At 41.0% G+C, this 22,676-nt stretch overlaps 1 protein-coding gene across 1 annotated transcript; it reads left to right on the plus strand.

The window, feature by feature from the left end:
- The first annotated feature begins 18,690 nt into the window (after window positions 1–18,690).
- On the plus strand, window positions 18,691–19,680 carry LOC148501501 (olfactory receptor 5AR1-like). Its single transcript, XM_088450437.1, has one exon. The coding sequence runs from the start codon at window positions 18,691–18,693 to the stop codon at window positions 19,678–19,680; it is 990 nt and encodes a 329-aa protein (XP_088306563.1).
- The last annotated feature ends 2,996 nt before the right edge of the window (window positions 19,681–22,676 follow it).

Here is a 22,676-nt window from a genome sequence, read left to right on the forward strand (position 1 = left end):
TGGTGCTTCAGTGAAAGCCGCAGGGTGTGATAACAGGCAGCCACAGGCGGGAGGCGGGTACATGGCAGACGGCAGCCGTGACCTGACATGAGATCTCAGGGAAGAAGCCCACAACAAAAAGGGATCTAATTGAAAATCTTATCGCCACCTGGAATAATCTTCTAGAGAACCTGGTTTTGCCATTGCATAGAGCAGATGTGCTTAAGTCTAGTGGCTTGCCAACCAACCACTTATCACTGCTAAGATATTGCTCACCCTTCTTATACTATTTCTTTTGTTAATATTAATTTTATACTCACCAAAACAGGTATTTTTTTAGAATAAATATGTGTTTAATTGAAAACTGATTTATGTCTTTTTGTATTATTTCTACTTTTGGGTAAAAAATCAAGATACCTATCAGTCATATAAAAAAAGTAACTCCAGTGTACTGTAGACAGAAAAATTCCCTAAACAATGATACATAACATGTACATGTAGCTCAATGCAAGTTGCCTCAAATTGAACAGAAAAAGCATTTTGCGCTAGTACTGCAAGTCTTTTGGGCAGCACTGTATATTTTAATTATTCAGCAATTGATAGGATATTTTCATGAGCAAAACACTACATCAAAACTTGATAAAGACTGATCGTCGAAATTCGTTGGTGGAAGGGCACAGGGTTACCTTTGGACTTTGACATCAGTGACCGGCAGCGGACTAGTCCGGACCTATCATCCACTTCAGGTTATTGCTTTTATTTACATCTGCCTTTTGCCCATCGATTACTTAGTCATTTTTATGTTTAAGTGTTACATAAAGCTGTTGTATCACTTTATGATGGAGAGTATCTGTTTAACTCTATATTATCCCCCCTGACCTTATTGGGATATGAGGAAGAAATATAGAGCAATAGAGAAGAACAGGGCTCTAAACAAAGATACCATTATGAACATACGAACCAATTTCAATTTGTGAGTTGGGGTACGCCCATCCTTTTGTTACAACATTCCATGTTTCACGAGGGTGAGCACTATCATTGGATAACTATACACTGGTGATGATACTTCACAGTTAAAGATACTGTTATAGGAGGGAACAGTAACACTTTAACGTGAGTACGGTACAATCACTGTATATATATATTTGGACAAAAGGGGAAGGAGTCACGCCTCATTTGATAAAGGACTTAGTCAAGACATATTACACTATTTTTTGTTTTCTTTGTCTTTTTCTTTGTCCCCATCCGACAAACATCAATGCAAGAGGAACTCTGCAATTCACCACGATGAACATTCTCGTATCCCATTGAGGATTTTGAATTTTGGTGGAGTATTATTGTATTGACAAGTATAATTATACTGCCAATACTTAAGCTTCACTGGTCTTTTGAAGTGTGCAGAAGTTGGGCTGTGTCTGTCTTTTGGTTGATCACTACATCAAAATGTTTGGGGAGTGACCGGCAACACAGGCAGTACTCCATTGTCCCCTGTTGTGTCCTCTTTCTGATTCACTGCACTTGCTCTTTAATTTTAGTAGACACCATTATACCAAATGCAGTGCCAATTGGTCCACCACCAGGAACTTTTTCATCATAAAAATAATACCAAAAATATACTTAAAATAGAAAATAATTTACATTTATACACCTAGATGAAGTTAACATATTCAATTCCAAAGCTGTAACTACACGTTTTAGCACCCTGGATAGGAGAGAACACTGGCACCCCCCACCCCCGCCCCTCTCATAATTCTAGAGGAGGTGTGTTCAAACTAGTTTAGCAGTCACTATAAACACTAGACTGCCCTCCAGCACTGTGCTGCTCCCTCCTACCTTTATTTACTGCTTTGAATACCTGGAGGTGCTACTGGTGCACATGTTTAAAGTTCATTTGCTGCTGGGCTGGTTCAAGGATTATTGAGGACCTCTGTGGAAAAGGGACCCCCCTTCATTACCAGCCTAACATAAAATCACTACTTTTTACTTTTATGCCTTTTTAATAAACACTATGCCATAGGGCCCCCAGGTCACATTATACCACAGTGCCCAAGTTCACAATATTACACTGTGCCCCCAGTTCACAATATGCCACAGTGTTCCCAGCTCACATTATTCCACAGTAGACATTGTTTCCCAGTACACAGCATGCTACAGTGCCCCCAGTATACAATGTGCCACAGTGCCCCCTGCAGGGCTGTGCTGCTTCTCTTATGATGTTATGATGCCTTGTGCGCTACAAGCAAGGAAACAGTTGAATTCTGCATGCCGGGCACCATTACAACCAGGAAAGCCGCTGACCATGTACAGTATCTCCAGGATATTACTTTTGTTTTAAACAGGTATACACTATATTTTTCTCCATTTCTTTCTCCCTATACATAAAGCACTCGCTTATGGCTCAACTACATTCATGATATTGTAAGCCTTTCTGTTGGTGTTGAACACTTATTAAAAGAACCTGTACAATGCAATTATTACATCTATTTGTTTTAAACATTGTTGGTGATCTGCATAGTGTTTGAATTCCACTATTGCCCGCACAAGAACATCGTCACCAATGTCCAGATATAAGATAATCTTTTACAAACACTCCTTTTTTGTGAACTATACCACCAGGGTTGATCCTTTAAATTTACAATGTTATACTATGTTATGTAGAGATGAGTGGTTCGGATTCTGTGGAATCCGAACCGCTCCGAACATTGGGGATCCGAGCCCACCCGAACGCTGTTCGGGTGTTCCCTGCCTGACTCGGATCCCCGTTCGAGGCCAAGCCGCAGCCTCCTGATGTCGGATTCTTGCGAGAGAATCCGACATTAGGGCATCTCTAGTGTAGGGCAGACCGCTGTGATAGCGGTCTGCCCTACACAGATCAAACACACAGCCGCCAGCAGCAGTTGTGTGTTTGTAATAGCAGCCAATGAGAGTCACACAGACTCTCATTGGCTCCTGCACAGAGGGAGCCTTTGGAGCTCACTCATGAGCTCCATCTTCTGGTTTCCTCCGCGCGTTGTACAGCACAGCAGAGCGGACGGCGGCAGGAGCGGGGATTCAGGTAAGTTTTTTTTAATGTGTGTGTGTGTGTGTGTAAGGGGGCATTACTGGGAGGCATACTATTACTGGGGGACTGCTAAGTGGGGGCCTGCTAATGGGGGGCATACTACTACTCGGGGCCTGCTAATGGGGGGCATACTACTACTGGGGGCCTGCTAAGGGGGGCATACTACTACTACTGGGGGCCTGCTAAGGGAGGGGCACTACTACTACTGGGGACCTGCTAAGGGGGGGCACTACTACTACTGGGGGCCTGCTAAGGGGGGGCATACCACTACTGGGGGCATGTTAATGGGGGCACTACTACTGGGGGCACTACTGCTACTGGGGGCCTGCTGAGGGGGGGCATACTACTACTGGGGGCCTGCTAATGGGGGGCATACCACTACTGTGGGCATGTTAATGGGGGCACTACTACTGGGGGCATGTTAATGGGGGCACTACTACTGGGGGCCTACTAATGGGGGCACTACTACTGGGGGCCTGCTAATGGATGCACTGCTACTGGGGGGAATACTACTGGGGGGCATACTACTGGGGGCATGCTATTGGGGGCACTGCTACTGGGGGGGCATACTACTGCTGGGGGCACTGCATAGGGGGCCCTACTACTAAGGGGACTGCATAGGGGGCACCACTAGTGGGGCCATTGTGTAAGGTACACCACTGCTGGGGGCATTGTATAAGTGGCACTACTACTGTGGGCATTGTATAAGGGGCATTACTACTATGGACTTTGTGTACAAGGGTCACTACTGTGGGCATTGTGTAAAAGGGTCACTACTGTGGGCATTGTGTAAAAGGGGGACTACTGTGGGCATTGTGTAAAAGGGGCACTACTGTGTGTCATAACATAAATAAGAGACACTGCTTTATGGTGTAATGTGAATCAGGGGCACTATGTGCGGTGTAATGTGAATAAGATTGTGCACTGTGACTCCTTGGGCAATAGCCCACTTTGTAAACAAATACTGTGATTCTGCTGGCCGTACCCCACTGGGTGGGTGCACTACTGTTCATTTCTGCCACTGCTGTGTGGCAATGTTTCATAGATGTGCTTTAAATTGTGGTGTCTGTGCCGCTGCGCCGCTGCTTTGTCACTTAGTAACCAGTCAGCTCACTGCAACCTTTGGCCAATAATGTTGAAAACAATATTATAAGCTGTGAGGTGGTCTAAATTGACTGTAAATGACTGGAAATTAATGTTATTGATGTTAATGATACTCTAAGAAGAAAAAAGGACCAATTTATGTGATTTTAGCTTTTTTGTCAATTTTTGTAAAAAAATCCAAATCCAAATCCAAAGCCAGTCACCGCAGTTTGGCAAATCCACATCCAAATCCAAAGCCGGACGACGGATTTGAACCAAATCCAAATCCAGCAAAAATTGTCCAGCGCACATCCCTAATGTTATGTAGTGCTTATTTTTCTTTTAAATATGTTGTTAAGGGATGCAGGTTCTAGACCGGCGGACTAAATGCTGCCGGTCTATATCCCGACACGAGAAGCCCGAAGGACGACTTCAGATAGGTATCAAAATACTGAGGCCTATCTGAATCCCGATGCCGGAACACCGAAAGACTACAGCCCGAATGAGGTAAGTCATGGGCGTCCTTAGGGTTAGCCGTGAGGGGGGGAGGGTTAGGTTTAGGGAGTGTAGCAGGGTTAAGTTTTAGGGGGTAGGTTTTGGATAGGCACCCCCCAGGGAGGGTTAGGTTTAGGATACGGGAAGGGGGGGTTAGGTTTAGGCACCCCCAGGGGTGGGGGGACTTAGGGTTAGGCACTACCCTGAGAGTGTTAGGGTTAGGGGGGAGAGAGGGGAGGGTTAGGGTACTGTCGAAGCTGAATAATTGGCTGAGACAAGTTCAGTTTAAAATTTAATCGTGGCAACGCCATCTTGCGAATGGCCGCAAGACTCCATTTTGGAAATGAGATCGCAAGACACCATTTTTGTGGTCAGCGTCAATTCAAGTTATAACTCAGGAGCTAAGAACAGATGGCAATGTTTTTGTTAACCTACCAAGGGCAACTGGAAAAACAAGCTTTCTTAGTAAAAGTAAATAAGAAGAGACAATGGGTATTTTTACATACAAATTGGGAATCCCTGGATGCAGATAAAGTATAGTTGTGGCAATTGAAATATAATATCTACACAATTGGATTTGTCTGAATCCTAGACAGGATGGCCCCAAATTCCACAGCTGAGGTGGTAATACATTTGCATTTCACACAAGAGTCTGTGAGAACAAAAGAGGTTTTGTTTTCCTTTGAACACACAACAGTGGGGGCTCATCGGTTTATCACACTATCTGATACACGATAACACTCGGTCAGTCCTCTCTCAGCAAAAGGGTGGAGGCGCCTTTTGGGAGACGCAATAGTCTTTCATTACCACAGTGTTGCTGAGAGCGTACTGCCGGTTATTGTGTAGATGAAGCACTGATTAGAATCCAGGGACAACAGAGGAAAAAAAAGTTTGTTTTTCCTCTGTTGATAGAACCTTGTGTTTAGAGGGGTGCTGCAGTATTTGCGTACGCAGCTAAACTGCATTTTTGCATACGCAGTTAAAAAAAAAAGTAATTATACGCTTGTGTGGTAGTCGCATAATTGTGTATGCGGACTATCGTACAATAGCGTATACGCACTTCCGGTTCTGCTGCCACGTGTTTGAACAAAGCCATTGAGGTTTACATTTTTTTCTATCTACCAATATCTGGGTTAAACGTTTATTTTCTGCGCAGAGAAAAAGTGTGTAACAGTGTGTGTATTGTTGGTAGGGGTAATTTATTCCCTAAAGTTAAGGGTACCGTATGATCCTTAAGGGCTAGGTGCAAGGGTTAGCCTAGTCGCTCGGTAAGCAGCTTTACCGTTCTAAACACAGTAGCAGGTGTACATGTTGTCTTTGTTGTATAGAGGTGCGTGAGAGTGGCCGACATACAAACTCTCATAGAATTGGAAGTTACCTTACTAAAGCTTATCCGGGTTTGGAAGTTGCCTGTTTCAAAACTTATCAAGGTGTGGAAGTGGCCTTACGAAATCTTATCCAGGTGTGTGGGCGCCGCCGACTTAAATCGTTCACAGGTAAGTGAAAGTATCTTGATTGTCTTTCACCAGTTTAAATTTTTATTGAAAAGTGTAGGAGTTGTCTCAAAATGGGAGCCACGCAAACGGTAGAAATGTTAAGCAATGATGTGCTGCTAATGGAGTCTCCGATTGGAGCCCGTCGTATTATGCATACTAAGTACGGTACTTATGCAATAAGGTATTGTGATATATGGTTTAATATGACGAGAAAGAGTGTTAGACCATTTCCCAGAATTGGTAGTTTTGACAAAAATGTGTTAGATAATGTCCAGGATCACATCAGTATGGTGCGATCCCGAGAGAAAAAGATTAGGTATTTTGAATGTTTAAAAATATGGCAGCATGAAGGGGATGCTTGGCTTAAAAATGTGCAAACGACGCAAACTAGCGTTGCGAATGCATTGCCAGAAAATACATCCGCGACGCTGAGTTGCAATACGGGCGAGCCGCAAATTGGCGCGCACGGGCGACAAAGTAGCGTCGTGGAGAGTATTGCCAGCAGTTCACGCTCACCTCCCCCACCTTATGTGGATGGAGGTGCAAGTACAGTTACCAAAAATACCAATAAAAATGTAACAAGTAATTTGTACCCCCTCTTAAGTAACCATAAAGAAAATGTTTATGATGTAGAAGATGAGCCTATTGTAATGTCTGCTATTTCCCATGCTGTACAAATGATAGATGCTGCATCACCACAATCACGGGTGGTGCCTCCATCTCCATCGGTAACAGCAAGGGAAGTGTTAATACACTCGGCACCCATTGAGGAAGTTGTTAATACCATACGTAGCAGCAGCAGATTAAACCCCCAGCCAGGTAACCAGGTCAGAGGTAGCAACGCTGCCGGTCTGCATCCCATTCGGACAATAACTGTTCCAAATGGAAATGCAGATGTAAACGGTGTAGTGCCCACAAGGGAAGTAGTAATGCATTGTACATGGACAAGAGCAGAACTGAATTCCATCATAAATGATTTCCCAAATCCCAAAAAGGAACTAGCCAAATGTCAAAGATTTTTGAGAAATTTGGGTAGTTCTCATGAGCCCACTAATAAAGATTGGCATGTGGTGTTAAGGGCCTGCCTGCCACACAATACCGACGTGACAAAATTTATCACGGACTGTGTATTGGATGGCGACGTTCCCTTAACAGACCAAGTAAACCAAGGTAACATTTCCCGCATTGTGACTCAATTGGGTGTATATTTTCCAGTAGTAGTTAACTGGAACAAAATCTTCACAATCAAACAAAAAGAGAGTGAAACTGCAGAAGAATATTGCGACCGGGCTCTGCAGGCTATCACCCAGTACACTGGGATAGAAGAGATTAAAGATAGCATTCACCACAGGGGAATGATAGTCACGATATTAATGGATGGGTTAAAAGAGAATTTAAAAACTTGGGTTCAGACCTCACAGCCTGGCTGGCGGGGACTTACAATAGATAACCTCATAGAGTCTGCCATAGAACATGACAAAAACATCTATAAAAAGAGGGAGACCCAGAGCGAGAAATTAATGGCTGTCAGTATACAAGCTCTGGAGAGAATGACATTAACATCACAGCCAACAGACACGCTTGCACTTGCACACACACTCATGCCAGAACAAGTTGCTCTCACTAACCCCACTCAACAACAAACACAACTCTATCCCACTAACCCAATGCAACCACAGGTCCCAGGATATCCACCCACTTCTTTTCCCCCACAATACCCTTACCCTCCCTATGCTTACCCATATCCACCACCTTTGCCCTCTGCTCAAACTTCACAACAACACATGCTTTCACCTGAATCACGGACATGTTTTAATTGCAAACAAACAGGACACAAGTAGAAACTGCACAGTAAAAAGAGTATGGTCCCCACACCAAGGGAAACCTGGATATCACCATAAGGGATATGCACAGAGATCAGCAAATATTCAGCAAGCACCAGCTCCAATTGTAGCCATAAATGCTTTATTGGAGAATGGTAGCCAACGCTAGGGTCAGGTCATACCTGTAGTCTACAGAAAGTCAGGTTAACGGGAAGTACTAGGGAAGAACCGGTCTTGATGGTTGATGTAGCTGGTACTGAATATCCTTTTCTTGTAGACACAGGGGCGACCAAGTCAGTGATGAAATCTCCCGTTAATTTACAGGTGACCAACGAGACAATACCAACAATGGGTGTGACAGGTAAAGTGGAACGTTATCCTTTAACCAGACCCGCAGAAGTTAGTATTGGGCCGTTGCATACCAGACATTCTTTTCTTCTGGCTGCCGCGGCTCCTACTAACCTGCTGGGCAGAGACTTGTTATGTAAAATGGGATGTGTCATATATTGCACCCCTGATGGTGTATATTTAGATATCCCAGAGAGAATGGTATATGAGGTGCGGGATATGTTAGACACCCCACAAAGGATAATGTACCACTCTACAGTTTTAAAAGAAAATCCATCACAAGTAGATGAAATGTTGTCCCAAATTCCAGATTCCCTTTGGACAAAAGATGGACAGGACACTGGATTAATGGCAGACGTAAGCCCGGTAATGATACACTTAAAAAGCGGTAGGCAAGCTCCAAAAATTCCCCAGTACCCACTAAAACAGGAAGTAGAACTAGGGGTGTTTCCAATAATCGAGCAATTATTGCAACAGGGAATTTTAGTTCGTAAAGCTAGTGTAGCCAACAGTCCCATCTTTCCAGTAAAGAAGAGTGGTGGGAGGGGTTATAGGCTGGTGCAAGACCTTAGAGGTTTTAATAAGGTAGTAGAGAGCCAATTCCCTGTAGTGCAGAAATCCAGCTGTCATCCTGATGCAGATCCCACCAAATGCAACCCATTTCACTGTCATTGACCTCTGTTCTGCTTTCTTCTCTGTGCCTCTCCACCCTGACTGTCAGTACCTATTCGCATTTACATACAGAGGTGTGCAATATACATGGACACGATTGCCCCAAGGTTTCATAGACAGCCCCAGTATTTTCTCCCAGGCATTGCATGACTGTTTACAAGCTTTTCAACCTGCCAATGGATCAGTTCTAATTCAATATGTGGACGATGTATTGCTATGTTCTGACTCATTTATGTCATGTGTGAATGATACTAAACTTTTGTTACTTCATCTCTCGCAAACAGGACACAAAGTGGCTAAGGACAAGTTACAGCCGTGCCAGCCCAGAGTAAAATATTTGGGACATTGCTTAACCCAGGGGTTACGACATCTCACAAATGATAGAATCCAGCCCATACAAAACATGACACTGCCGCAGAATCAACAGCAAATTCGTACCTTCTTGGGAATGTGTGGATATTGCCAAATGTGGATGCCAGGTTTTTCTATTTTGGCCTTGCCTTTACAGGAACTAGTCTCTTCCTCAAAGCCCGATCGCGTCACACACACTGAGGAATCAGAACAGGCTTTTCTTAATCTTAAGGATAGCCTGACAAACGCTCCTGCATTGGGAATACCCGATTATGAAAAACCTTTTGATTTATAATGTACGGAAGCCGATGGTTGTGCTGCAGGTGTCCTTACACAAAAACATGGTGATGCCAGTAGGCCCGTAGCATACTACAGTGCCCAATTGGACACGGTAGCAAGATCACTCCCCACCTGTTTGAGAAGTGTAGCAGCTACCGCTTTATTGGTGAGTAAAAGTGAGGACGTAGTATTGGGCCATGATATGATTGTCTACACTCCCCATGCTGTATCTGCTCTGTTGAACTCAGCTCAAACCAGACACGTCTCCTCGGCTAGGTTCACCAAATGGGAACTAGCCGTAATCGCTCCTGCAAATATTACAGTTAAACATTGCAGTACGCTGAATCCAGCAACATACCTGCCATATGTACAACATGATGTACAAAGGGTGGAAGGAGAGGAGTTGCTGGCGGGAGGTGAGTTCAGCAGACATGATGACACCCACAATTGTATGACATATCTGAATCAGACCTTTACTGCTAGACCTGACATACATGACACACCTTTAGAGAATGTGGATGTGACTTTCTATATGGATGGGAGTTGTCATAGACAAACAGACACAGGTGAATTATGTACAGGTTATGCTGTTGTAAATGACACAGACATCTTGGAAGCTAAACCTCTCGGTTCTCCTCACTCAGCCCAGGTGGCAGAGTTAGTAGCACTGACTAGAGCATGTGAACTGGCAGCAGGCAAATCTGCTAACATTTACACTGACTCGAGGTACGCGTTCAGGGTGGTGCACGATTTTGGGGCTCTATGGCGTCTGAGAAATTTTATGACAGCAGCAGGCACACCAGTTGCACACTCCCGACACATAAAACATCTCTTAGAAGCAATCCAACTGCCCAAAGCAGTGGCAGTAATTAAATGCAAAGCCCACACATGTGAGGATGACCCAGTGTCACTGGACAACAACAGAGCTGACGAAGCTGCAAAATGGGCAGCGGGGTTAAAAATGCCTTCTCCAATTGAAACAATTATGTCATTCCAAACCATTGATATGCTGAAATTAATTGAGATGCAAAATTTGTGTTCAATTCAGGAATAATCCATATGGAAGTCCAAGGGGTGTGGGCAAGAGTCCTCCAGGCTCTGGAGGGACGGACTTGGTAAGCCAGTAGCCCCCAAGGCATATTACCCCAGCCTGGCAGAAGCAGCACATGGTCTGACTCATCTGGGTAAACAGGGCATGTGCAAGTTGGTGAGGGCATACTGGTGCGCACCAGGGTTTTCTTCACAAGCAGAGAAGATAGCAATGTCCTGTCTGACCTGCTTGAGAAAGAACATAGGGAAAGTGATCCCTACCGAACTGTCCCACATTCCACCGACTGATGGACCTTTCCAGGTGATACAAATTGATTTCATCCAATTACCACCCTGCAGGAACCTTAAGTATGTATTAGTGTGCACAGACGTATTCTCTAACTGGGTTGAGGCCTACCCAGCAGCCACTAATACTGCTGCGTTTACTGCCAAGAAAATAGTTCAGGAATTTGTATGCAGGTACGGTATCCCTAGAATCATCAAAAGTGATAGGGGTACCCATTTCACAGGTGATGTTTTCCAAAATATGTGTAAGCTGATGGGTATTAATAGCCGACTTCACACCCCCTACCGACCGCAAGCCAGTGCCAAGGTAGAGAGGATGAACGGGACTATTAAAAATAAGCTAAGTAAAATCATGGCGGTGACTGGACTAGGATGGCCAGAAGCTTTACCTTTGGTCCTACATAGTATAAGGACCACTCCTAGATTTCCTCTGAATCTGTCCCCATTTGAAATATTGTTTGATAGACAACCTCATTTGATTATAAGTCCACAGGAAGATCTAAAGGGTAACAATGAGGTAACTGTGAAGTATCTTATATCAATGTGTAAGCAGTAAAAGCAACAGCAGCAGAAACTGAAATTGTTGTCCCATGATATGCCTGAAATGAACTGCCATGATGTTGAACCAGGAGAATATGTAATGATCCGAAATTTCTTACGTTCAGGTTGTTTGACCGATCAGTGGGAAGGTCCGTACCAGGTGCTGCTGACAAGTACTACATCTTTGAAGGTGGCCGAGAGAGATACCTGGGTCCATTCCACTCACTGTAAAAAGGTCAATCAACCGGTGGAGAAACAGGTCGGAGACAAAGCTGATAGTGTGGATCTGTCACTCGCGAGCTTGTTCCGGGAGGATTGAAAAGGTTGTAGTGAGATACCTGAACTGAGAGAAATTTGCAGGTCTTGTTGTGACAATGGATGGGCCTGCTGTGTTCATTTTCATATTCTCTTTTAGAGTGTTCACCATCCTGGTCAGTTCGGGAATACCCAGTGTCTGTGATGAGAGACCTATTGAGGAAACAGGAGCTGATGGCAGTGCTGATGGAGTGGAGAAAGGAGGAGTGCAATGCCAATCAGGGGAGTGTCTGACCAGTCTTAGTACTGTTATTGTTAAGAGACCTGTCATTCCGAATACTCGGGGAAGGTGTGAAGGGTTACCGTCTGAAGATTCCTGTATTTGTGAGTTTTGTGGGTCCCTAGTTAATGAGAACTGTATTCAATGGTGCCAACCTAAATATTACCCGTACTGGGGAGGGTATCCTTTAGAGGATTATCACAGCATGGTAGGCAAAGTGTTAAATCAAACCGATTGCTGGGTGTGTTCACATGTGCCACAGGGACAGCATAATGTAGGGTTGGTGCCATTTCTGCTGAATATCACGGAAATTTTAGAATTACAAAAGGGGAAAACATTGGATGGAAAATTCCTCTCATCCAAACCGCCTCATTTCAAACTCTATCAATTTCAAGTAGATAAATCACTTTTGTGTTTAAACATAACCAACCCCAATAAACCCGGAGGTTGGGAAGTGACGGGGAATAATCAGACGATGACCTTCTCACAAAGAGCTGACGATGAGTCCATAAACTATGATCTGCTACGCTCAATTAAATCAAGTGGGAAATATTTTAGGTACCGGTATACATTGAGTTCCACCAAAGAAATGATTGGTAAAGTACCAGATGGTTATTGTGCTAAAATAATACAACCAGAAACTTGCATATACCAGATGGAAGAGCCTGAGATAGGATTGTTTGCAAGAGAAATGTGTTTAATGATAATGATGCATACCATTCCTTATATTCTCCCTGATAATGTATATTTTATATGTGGAAGAAAAGCGTATAAATGGCTCTCCCCAAGTTCCGAAGGTTTGTGTTATCTGGGAAGAGTTGTCCCAGAAGTTGTGACCCTCACACATGTTGAAATGTTGGGAATACATAAAAACACACCGTCACCATATCTTCACACACAATATGAACACAGAGGCAAGAGAAATATGATACCTGGTGATATGCATAAAGCCGCTCAGTTAATCAGTGAGACAACTGGCTTCCAAGTTTTAGTCGCCCTGGTTCCCACCAGAATTGCTGGGGGTACATGAAATTTTAGATATATCCAGGAACTTGCTAAATTAATAGATAATATCACCGAGATGTACGATGACACATTCAGGTACACAGGGAGAGAATTGCAAGCGTACAAGAAAGAACTAGTGCAACACAGGCTAGTGTTGAATTATTTAACTGCTGTTACTGGAGGGTATTGCGTAACATTAGCCACCCAATTTGGAGTAAAGTGTTGCACTTATGTCACCAATAATACCAGCGACCCTAAGGAGGTGATAGACCAGAAGATGGATGAGATTCTGCAGCTAAAGTGGGAATTTCGTAAGAACCATAACGCATCAGTGGCTGAAGCAGGGGAAAAGATAGAAGGATGGGTGTCATGGCTGAACCCAGTGAAATGGTTCTTGGGTCTAGGAGAGTGGGTCCAGGAAGTGGTTGCCAGCGTAGGCAAATTCTTGATCCTTATACTGATTGTCATCATAGTAATTGGCATATGCGTCCGGTGTGTTCCTATTGTGTTGAAGTGTGGAAAATGTGAAAACAGAGTGAAACAAAGGGATGAAACTATTAAGGTGGTCAGAAATGATAATATGTATACCGAGGTAGATACAGAACTGCACTACAACCCTGAGCTAGGAAGTACCATCATTTAAATATATAATATTTAGACATGCATAGAAGATATTATTGAAATGTTATTTATAGAACACCCAGACAATGTAAAGTCTCAAATTCCCCTTCAAAACTACTGTTATAAGACTGGTGCATCCCCACATCTGTCACATGATCTCCCAAAATCTGCAGTGTGCGTATAATAGTAGTTTTATGCCCCCGCCTAGAGACACATTGTTGATGGATTAAGAACCACCTTGTGCCATCCCATGATAACACTAAATAATATGTGAATGTAAGCCCAAAATACATTTTTATAGCAGATTGTGATAGCATGTTGTTTGCTATCAAAGGGTGGACTGTCGAAGCTGAATAATTGGCTGAGACAAGTTCAGTTTAAAATTTAATCGCGGCGACGCCATCTTGCGAATGGCTGCAAGACTCCATTTTGGAAATGAGATCGCAAGGCACCATTTTTGTGGTCAGCATCAATTCAAGTTATAACTCGGGAGCTAAGAACAGATGGCAATGTTTTTGTTAACCTACCAAGGGCAACTGGAAAAACAAGCTTTCTGAGTAAAAGTAAATAAGAAGAGACAATGGGTATTTTTACATACAAATTGGGAATCCCTGGATGCAGATAAAGTATAGTTGTGGCAATTGAAATATAATATCTACACAATTGGATTTGTCTGAATCCTAGACAGGATGGCCCCAAATTCCACAGCTGAGGTGGTAATACATTTGCATTTCACACAAGAGTCTGTGAGAACAAAAGAGGTTTTGTTTTCCTTTGAACACACAACAGGTGGGGGCCTGCTAACAGAGGGCATGTAGAACTACAACCCTCAGCCATCCATACTGCTGGATGTTCACTTCGTGTATGAGAAATTATGCACTTAAATCTCACCCATTAATAACTAGCGTCCTTATATCAAACCCCGAATACTCACACACTACATATTCGCACACGAGGTTCCATTAGCATCAAATTGTATGATTCAAGTTGGTTAAGTTAGTTTAAATGCTAAGAAATAGAGGTTTTTGATATCTAAGGTATTATACATGATAAGCAAGGTGTGTTTGGTTTCGTTCTGATGCGTACGCTTTTTACAGAATCCCGGTGTTATCGGTGGAGAGATCGCATCATGCAAACTCAAGTTACGGATCGCAGAACTTACAAGCAACAAAATGTTTAGTTGATGGAATGTTACAGGAGGCGTTACCAGAAAGACTCCGGCTGTTAGAGGCAGGGAAAGTCTATTTGAAACAACCTGTTAAATGTGTTGTTACACATGCTTCTCCTCTGGGAACCAATGAGATCAGCAGGAAGTTCCCCCTTTGTCCTGTTTCAGTCTGGGGGGGAATAAATACATGTGTCCGAACACTGGTTTGGCAGTTCATGCTGAATTTTGGGTGAACTGAGGATATCTAGTCAGAAGTCTATCTCTGGGTCCAGAGGCGCAGCATATGTATAACCGTACTTGGGTCTGTATTATTTCCTTTTACGCCTAAGTTGTGTATGTATAGATTGCGAGTAACTGACTGTACTTTTGCCTGAATAATACTTGTGCGTTGGAAACACAGATTCCACTCCTGTCTTTATTTGCGGTTAAACTGTGTATGCAATTAGCATTCTGTTTAGAGGTTTTAGGCAGGGTTTTGTCTTAGAGGTTCTAGGCAGGTGAATCTTAGAGGTTTATAGGAAGGAATATATTAAAAGGTTTATTGACGAATTCAACAATACTTCCCAGCCGGTGTCGGGATCTCCTGCTGTCGGGCTTCTCGTGTCGGAATTTGACTCCATTATTAACCATGAGGTTTACATAAGAAAACACAGTTGATGGTCCAAAGTGCAATATTCTCCATTCCTACCTACTGTATTAACTTTTACTAGAAAATTTTAAGTCAGGTGGTACTCCTTTTATTATAGAAAAGTGCAGCAGATTGGTCCAACTATAAAAATATCCATCTATTATTATTATTATTTTAACATGAGCTGTTAGTGCATGCTGGTACATAGTAGGAGAAGTTGTGAATATACCTATACCTGGCATCCCGGCTGATGAAATCCCTGCGCCGGAATGCCTCAACCCGACTGTTAGGGGTCGATGGTACTCAATGTTTCTGATGTTTGAGGAGGTTTGCAAGGTATTACGGATGTGAGAGAGGGTAAGTGGGTGTCTGCATGTTGTACGTGTGAGTGCTTTGCGATTGTAAGCGATAGCATACTTTTGCAGCAGACCTGTGTGCGCAATTGCAGCCATGATTGCAACAGCAATTCTTGCTGAATCAGGCCCTAAATTTTCACCCTTCGAATTTGATTTGAAAGCTGCGTATGATGATATGTTTTTGATTTATAAACTGCAAGTAAGACTTATGAGTGCACCCAGTGTGCAGCTCCAATCAGAAAATGTAAACTGCAGCAACCTCATACACAATATCATCTTTAGTTGCAAGATACAGGTGATTTTCCTAGAAATAAGCACATTTGTATCTGTATTGAATTTGTTCTGCATTCTATTTTTGTAATAGGTATGATTTACCGCCAGCCGCATGGCAGGGGTGAAGATCCCGACTTCTAATTTAGGTACGTAGCGCTAACCTAACCCCTTCCCTAACACTAACCCTCACTTAGGGGTGCTTAACCCTAACATCCCACCAAGTGCCTAACCCTAACCCCCTTTAAGTGCCTAAACCTAACCCATCCATCCCCGCAGCCTAAACCTACATCTCTCGGGGGGGGTGCCTAACCTTAACCTGCCCTTGGGGGTGCTTAACCCTAATCTGCCCACGGGGGTGCCTAACCCTAACCCCCTATCCCCAGCCTAACCCTCCTGGGGGGCTGCATAACCCTGTCCCCCCAGGAGCCCCTAACCTGACCCGCCCCCCCACGGCTGTCCGTGCCCGGCTTACCTTCGATCGGGATGCCGGGCATCAGGCTCCAGGCGTAGGTAAAATGACAGGCGTCGGGAATTTGATGCCTGTCATTAGACCCTTGCCGGGATTAGACAGTCGGGATGCCAACGGTCAGCATTTAGATCATCGGCATCCCACCTGCATACCCTATTTTTATTACGTACAGTGACATGGCAAACAACAATTCCTGTATACAGTTTTTTAAAGCATGACCTGTCTTATTATTTTCTCAATAAATAAAATTAATTTCACATAAATTCCTTTTGCTGTTGTTAGCCATGCATATACTTGCTATGTCACTTTGTAGCGTGAGTTACCATGGAATGACCCGTTTGAAATTGTAGTGGGTTTTTAATACTTTATTGTTATTCAATCATGAATAATTGTTTTATTTTAACTGACTGGACTGAAACATGTCTCTAGAGCATACAAGGCCTGTGCTCTATAACTTCTACAAGTTAAGACTAATATGGAAAAAATAAACTCTGTAAACTTTGAGCAGTCCCTTAGGTAATGTTTGATACATAACAGAAGACTTATAAGCTTGTCACACATATCACCATAAAGAAGATGCTGGAGATTTCTCAGACTTGCTGCTGTCAAATCTTTATTTTGCTGATACACTATAACAGAAACAGCCGCCTGTATATGTCACTAGGCTCCAGTAAGTAATTGTATTCATTCAGTATTCGCTCAGTGTAGGTTTAATAATTAAATAACCGAAAAGCCTTTTTAAGTTGTGATCACTGAGCAAGAGGGTATACTATGTCATTGTAAAAACATGGGACAATAGCTTATATGAAGTAGAATGAAATCATATTCACTCACATTCTGTTTAATTTTAACAAGCACAAACAGAGTGTACAATATACAGCTTCTAAAGAAAAGCAAAGACCAATGACTTAAAAGAAAATAGAGCTTATCATTTTAAACAATTCCTTATGATTGAATGAAGAATCATTTCAATAGTTTTGGTAAATTGACACTGCTGCCACAGCTATGAGCTTCTCTGTACATTGCAAGGATACTTCCTTGTGCAGATTTTTGCATATCTGCAGTTATTAACCACTTGTGCATAGGAAGATATTTTTTTTAATTATATCTCCATCTGACTTTTTTTTTGCTGTAATAATGTATACATTTTAATGTTCTCTACTTGTATATGCTTATTATGTTGTTTTCAGGTTTCTATTCATTTGCCTGGGATCACAGTGATGAATAACTGCTAAGGATGTACTATCTGTCAGTTTTGCTGTTTAATGAGAATTAGATTGTGCAGGTGCACATGTCCACTCTTACAATACACCTCTACATTATTACAGGCAGTGATATGTATGTACAGCATGTTACATAGCATGGGACTATTCTGCTATCTCACTGCCCTGAATATTAGTTCCTCTTGCTGACTTTTATCAGATTGTAACATTACTCTGTTAGTCAAAAGTCAGCAATAACACTACACAGATGTGTACTCACGTAACTGTCCTTCTCTATGAATATACACATAGGCATTTTTTTATTCCTTATCATAAGATGTGTAGTATATCACAAACTATACAAAACAGTTCTATAGAACAATAGCTTGTGACACCATAGCATTTGTATTATGTCACGCTGCTCCAATTTATTATATCCGGCCAGAAGCAGAGTTGACTGAGAACACATCTGTTGGTATTTTTTGTTTGATCTAATGTAGTAGCAGAATTTTTGCATCTACCTTAGCACTGCAAACCAGTTTTTCTTAATATTGTATAGAATATAGAATAGGCAAACAAGAGTAGCAGTAATGTTATACAGTCAGTGTATTCCATAGAGCTGTTACATTTGTGCCTATTTCGCCATCCACATATGAATTTAACATCCTGTTGCATACAAAAGAGTGCAACTTTAATCCACCTCTACACACTCAAGCCCGATTCTAAAACAGGGAGCTGCTGTTGCTTCGTGGTTTGCTGGATCACTGTTTTGTTTCTCACAAAAGAGAGGATTATTGTCCCTTGATGTAGAAGAGAGATAGAGTTACTTAGCATTCATGTGTCAATAAGACATAATGAATGAAAACCTTCTTTTCCTTTGAATATCAGTGTTGCCTCTTCCTTTCCGTTTACTCCCTTCTACATACAGCAATAAAATGAAGCCAGTGACTTACTTTTATATGTTTATCAATATGCACAATATTGCTAACGTCTCTTTTTTTACAGAAATGAATATAACACATCATCTCAATACGACAGATTTTTTTTTGAAAGGTTTATCTGAATCCTTGCCAATATTTCTAATTATTATACTGGCCTATATCGTCATTATCTGTGGGAATGTCACCATCATTAGCGTTATCTGTGAGAACTCTCGCCTTCATACTCCTATGTACATTTTCCTTTTAAACCTGTCCATAATTGACATTGCTTCTACTTCCAACACGCTACCTAAATTACTAAACATGGTGATAACACAGTACAATGTAATCTCATTTACAAAATGTATGATACAGATGTTCCTCTTTATCTGTTTGGCTGGAACGGAGATGAACTTACTTGCCGCCATGGCATACGATCGCTATGTGGCAATCTGTCACCCACTTCATTACGTTGTCCTTATGAGTGTAAGACGCACTGCTTACCTGTCAGCTATAGCGTGGGTTGTTGGTTTTCTGGACCCAATCGCACACACTGTCCTTATATCTAAGATGTCATTTTGTTCTTCTCATGTAATAAACCATTTTTTCTGTGATGTTTTGCCATTGCTACAGATCTCCTGCAGTGGCATATCAGTGGTGGAAACTTTAACTTACATTGATGGCATATTACTTGCATTCACTACATTTCTGCTTACTGTAGTATCATACATATTTATTATTTCCTCTATATTGAAGATAAAGTCTGCAGAAGGCCAAAGTAAAGCTTTCTCTACCTGTACGTCTCATCTTACTTGTGTTATCATGTTTTATGGAACATTAATGTCATTGCACATGAGACCCACATCCAATTACTCTCCAGAAGAAGACATGTATTTTGCTCTTTTGTACATTGCTTTGGTTCCTATGCTAAATCCTTTAATTTACAGTTTAAAAAATAAAGAATTCCAAAAGGCTTTGGCAAAATCGAAGAGCAAACTGATCTTTAATAAAAGCAAAATTTGTTCTTCAAATATAAGATAAAATAATTATCTACAGCTGTAGCCTCATGCACTGGGCGTCTTTATGCCATATGGCGTGAGACACTCGGGATAAGTGAGATGCTCTGAGATGAGTAGCATACTTGTTTTTTTTTAATTTTGCATCATAAGATGGGTTCACACTGGGCAATATATTGGCCATTCAATTAAATGGGCGATATATATCGAGGGTGGGTGTGTATTGTTTAATCATACCTTTTACCTGCATTGTTGCATAAAGTAATAGATTCCAATCCAGTATACTTAACAATTTGTCATTTTATTAATTAATTAAATAAATAGATCTAGCCCTTATCTGGGAGCACATATCCCCAGGGTTAATGCAGCAATAACCATGATAAACATTGTTACAGATTATTTATACCTTATTACAGTCTTCAGGTAATATGCCCCTTGTACACCCACTGACATTATCAGATAGACAAAGTTTGTTCTTGTTAGCCCCTCCTGTGCTTGGCAGTCAAAAAGAAAGTAGATTCCTTCATGAGATGATCATGGTTCTGCATCCCTATATTTGCTTGCGTGAATTTCTCTAGCACACAATTATACATAAATGGACAAGCTCTTATCCCATTCTGCAGATAAACAACATTCCTTGGGAGCGGCCTTAAAGATATCTCATCTAAGAACTGTATTCATTATAAACCATACAGCATATGTAAATATGGAATTATGTAAAATATAATGTTTCTTGTAAATTTGTTTTCCACAATTCCACCCTTAGATAAGCACATTTTTTTACATGTGCTATATCTCATCTCCATCTCTTGTATGTTTTCATTTTAAAGTAACCATGTGAATACAGCATAGGCCAAATTTATAGAATAAAAAAAAATCAGGATTAAAATTTCAAGAATAAACTGTCTGTACATAAAATATGTTTGAAAATACTTTTCTAAACCTGAAAATCAAAAGCTAGGATCTAATCATGACCATCATAAATCACTTTAGAGTCTTTATCATAATGTATTCATAGAAATTCTTCTTTTATAGTATAAGCTTCATTTATGTAATTGATAATAATAACTTCTTCATCTGTAGTATCATTCATCAAATAATTTCAACAGTGAGTTCCAAGATTTCTATAAAAGATTAGACAATATCCTCCAGTCTGTACAATTAATTAATCAATTACAGGTGGTATTGTAATAACAGTTAATTCCAGAATGTTTTTAATAAATGTCCAACATATCTGAATGTCTTATAATATCATAAAGTCCAGTATCATTGTCAATAAATTTGTCCATAAAACTTAGCCAAATCAATAATCTCTTGTTGATTATCCAAATATCCCCAATTATCATACATAAGGATGTTAGCGAAGGTTGTACCAACACGATGTTTCACTGAAGTATCAATCAGGGAAATATATTTGTATTCATTGGATCAATATCTCTTGTATAACATCTGGCATCCTGTAAAAGAACTTATCACAGATTATTATGAGTTATAACATAAAATTGTAGTATCAGTTTGCCTAAAGAGCAAATATCTTCTGAATTAATTGGCAAACATTTGTAAGCATACTTTCCACATAGGTAATAAAGATCATTTGGTAAAAGGAAAGGAACATCAAATCCTAAATATCATGGTAGTAACTAACATTCCTAATATGTCTGAACTATATGATATGTCTCACTATTTGGAACACTATTGGAACTAATCACTGGTAGTGTATAATCAAATGCCTCATTGTAAAAATCTATTGTACATAGTAAGTATTCAGCTCTTTCAAAATCTTCCTTACATTGTTTAGTATAGCAAGGAACATAAGGTTTGTACACAGTAATGATTTTATTACAATATTCTGACTCAACATTTACTACTTGTATGGGGTGTTCTAGCATTGGAATAGTAAACATTCCTGCAGTTGTCCAAATCTGAGTTGTAGTCTGCTTCATTTCATATACTATCTTATTGAAACAAAATGGAAAGCGTTCACTTACATATGAAAATAGCACAATTACTAGTGGTTTTGTCAAGTTATAGTTATCAGTAACCCTTTTTCTTCTTTACAACTTTCAATTACACAATCCTCACATGTTTCTATAGTAATCATCTTAGTATGTTCAGTATATTTCAACTCAACAATGGTTCTGACACAAATTGAACTATTAGCAGCATTTAATACTTTACCCATCAATGAATATTTTTGTAGAATTGCATATTCTTTTGAGTAATACCCATACACCAAAGTATGCACCTTTCTTTTGGTTTAGTACAGTGATAGTAAATTCACTTTTCAATAGATGATAAATCAGCTTCCTGATACCATTCATTTTCCCTGCTTAGAAAAGAGGAAGGAAAGGACTTATTAGAATAAACCCCATCATCCACACTACTGGATGTGTACTCATACCAGACCATGAACCCTCGCTCGCCCTCTCTCAATAAAAAAATAAGTCTCAAAAAAAAATAATTTCAATGTTGTGATTGTTTCCATCAAGCAGCTAAAAAAATTAAAAGTTTTCTTTATCATCAGTCTATATCATAGTCTATTGTAAGCAATCGTCTCCATCTTGATTGAAGAATTCTCATAAATGCAACTTAGTCTTTATATCTCAGTCTTTATATCTCAGTCTCTATATCAGCACTTGAGTCTGAGTCTTTTAGTCCCCTTTAAGCTCGGATCTCTCTCTGACCTTTTTCAAAGCGAGCCATGGATCCAGGTGTCCTTCTCAGCAACCTTTATAGCTGTATCTGTTTTCAGCATTACTTTGCCATGCCAAGGACCATTCCATTGATCTGTAAGGGAACCAGAATGTAACAAAAGTTCTCATCATACCATAGTCTTTAGACTGCATTTCATCTACTGGACCAAATGCTGCTGTTGGTTGAATATCCGGTTGAGCTTCCCCAAAAGTCTTCTTGTTGTAGCTGCTTTAGACAATTGTATAAAATATCGAACAGTCAAATCATGTTGTCATTTCAAATCAGTCTTTGGAATAGTAACACATCTTGACTGTAGTAAAAAAAAAA

This window comes from Taudactylus pleione, unplaced genomic scaffold (assembly GCF_031769625.1).
Source record: "Taudactylus pleione unplaced genomic scaffold, aTauple2 ptg000518l, whole genome shotgun sequence".
Classification (NCBI taxonomy): domain Eukaryota; kingdom Metazoa; phylum Chordata; class Amphibia; order Anura; family Myobatrachidae; genus Taudactylus; species Taudactylus pleione.

Excerpts from the sequence above, each read along its gene's own strand:
- LOC148501501 (XM_088450437.1), top strand. The coding sequence starts at position 18,691 with ATGCACAATATTGCTAACGTCTCTTTTTTTACAGAAATGAATATAACA.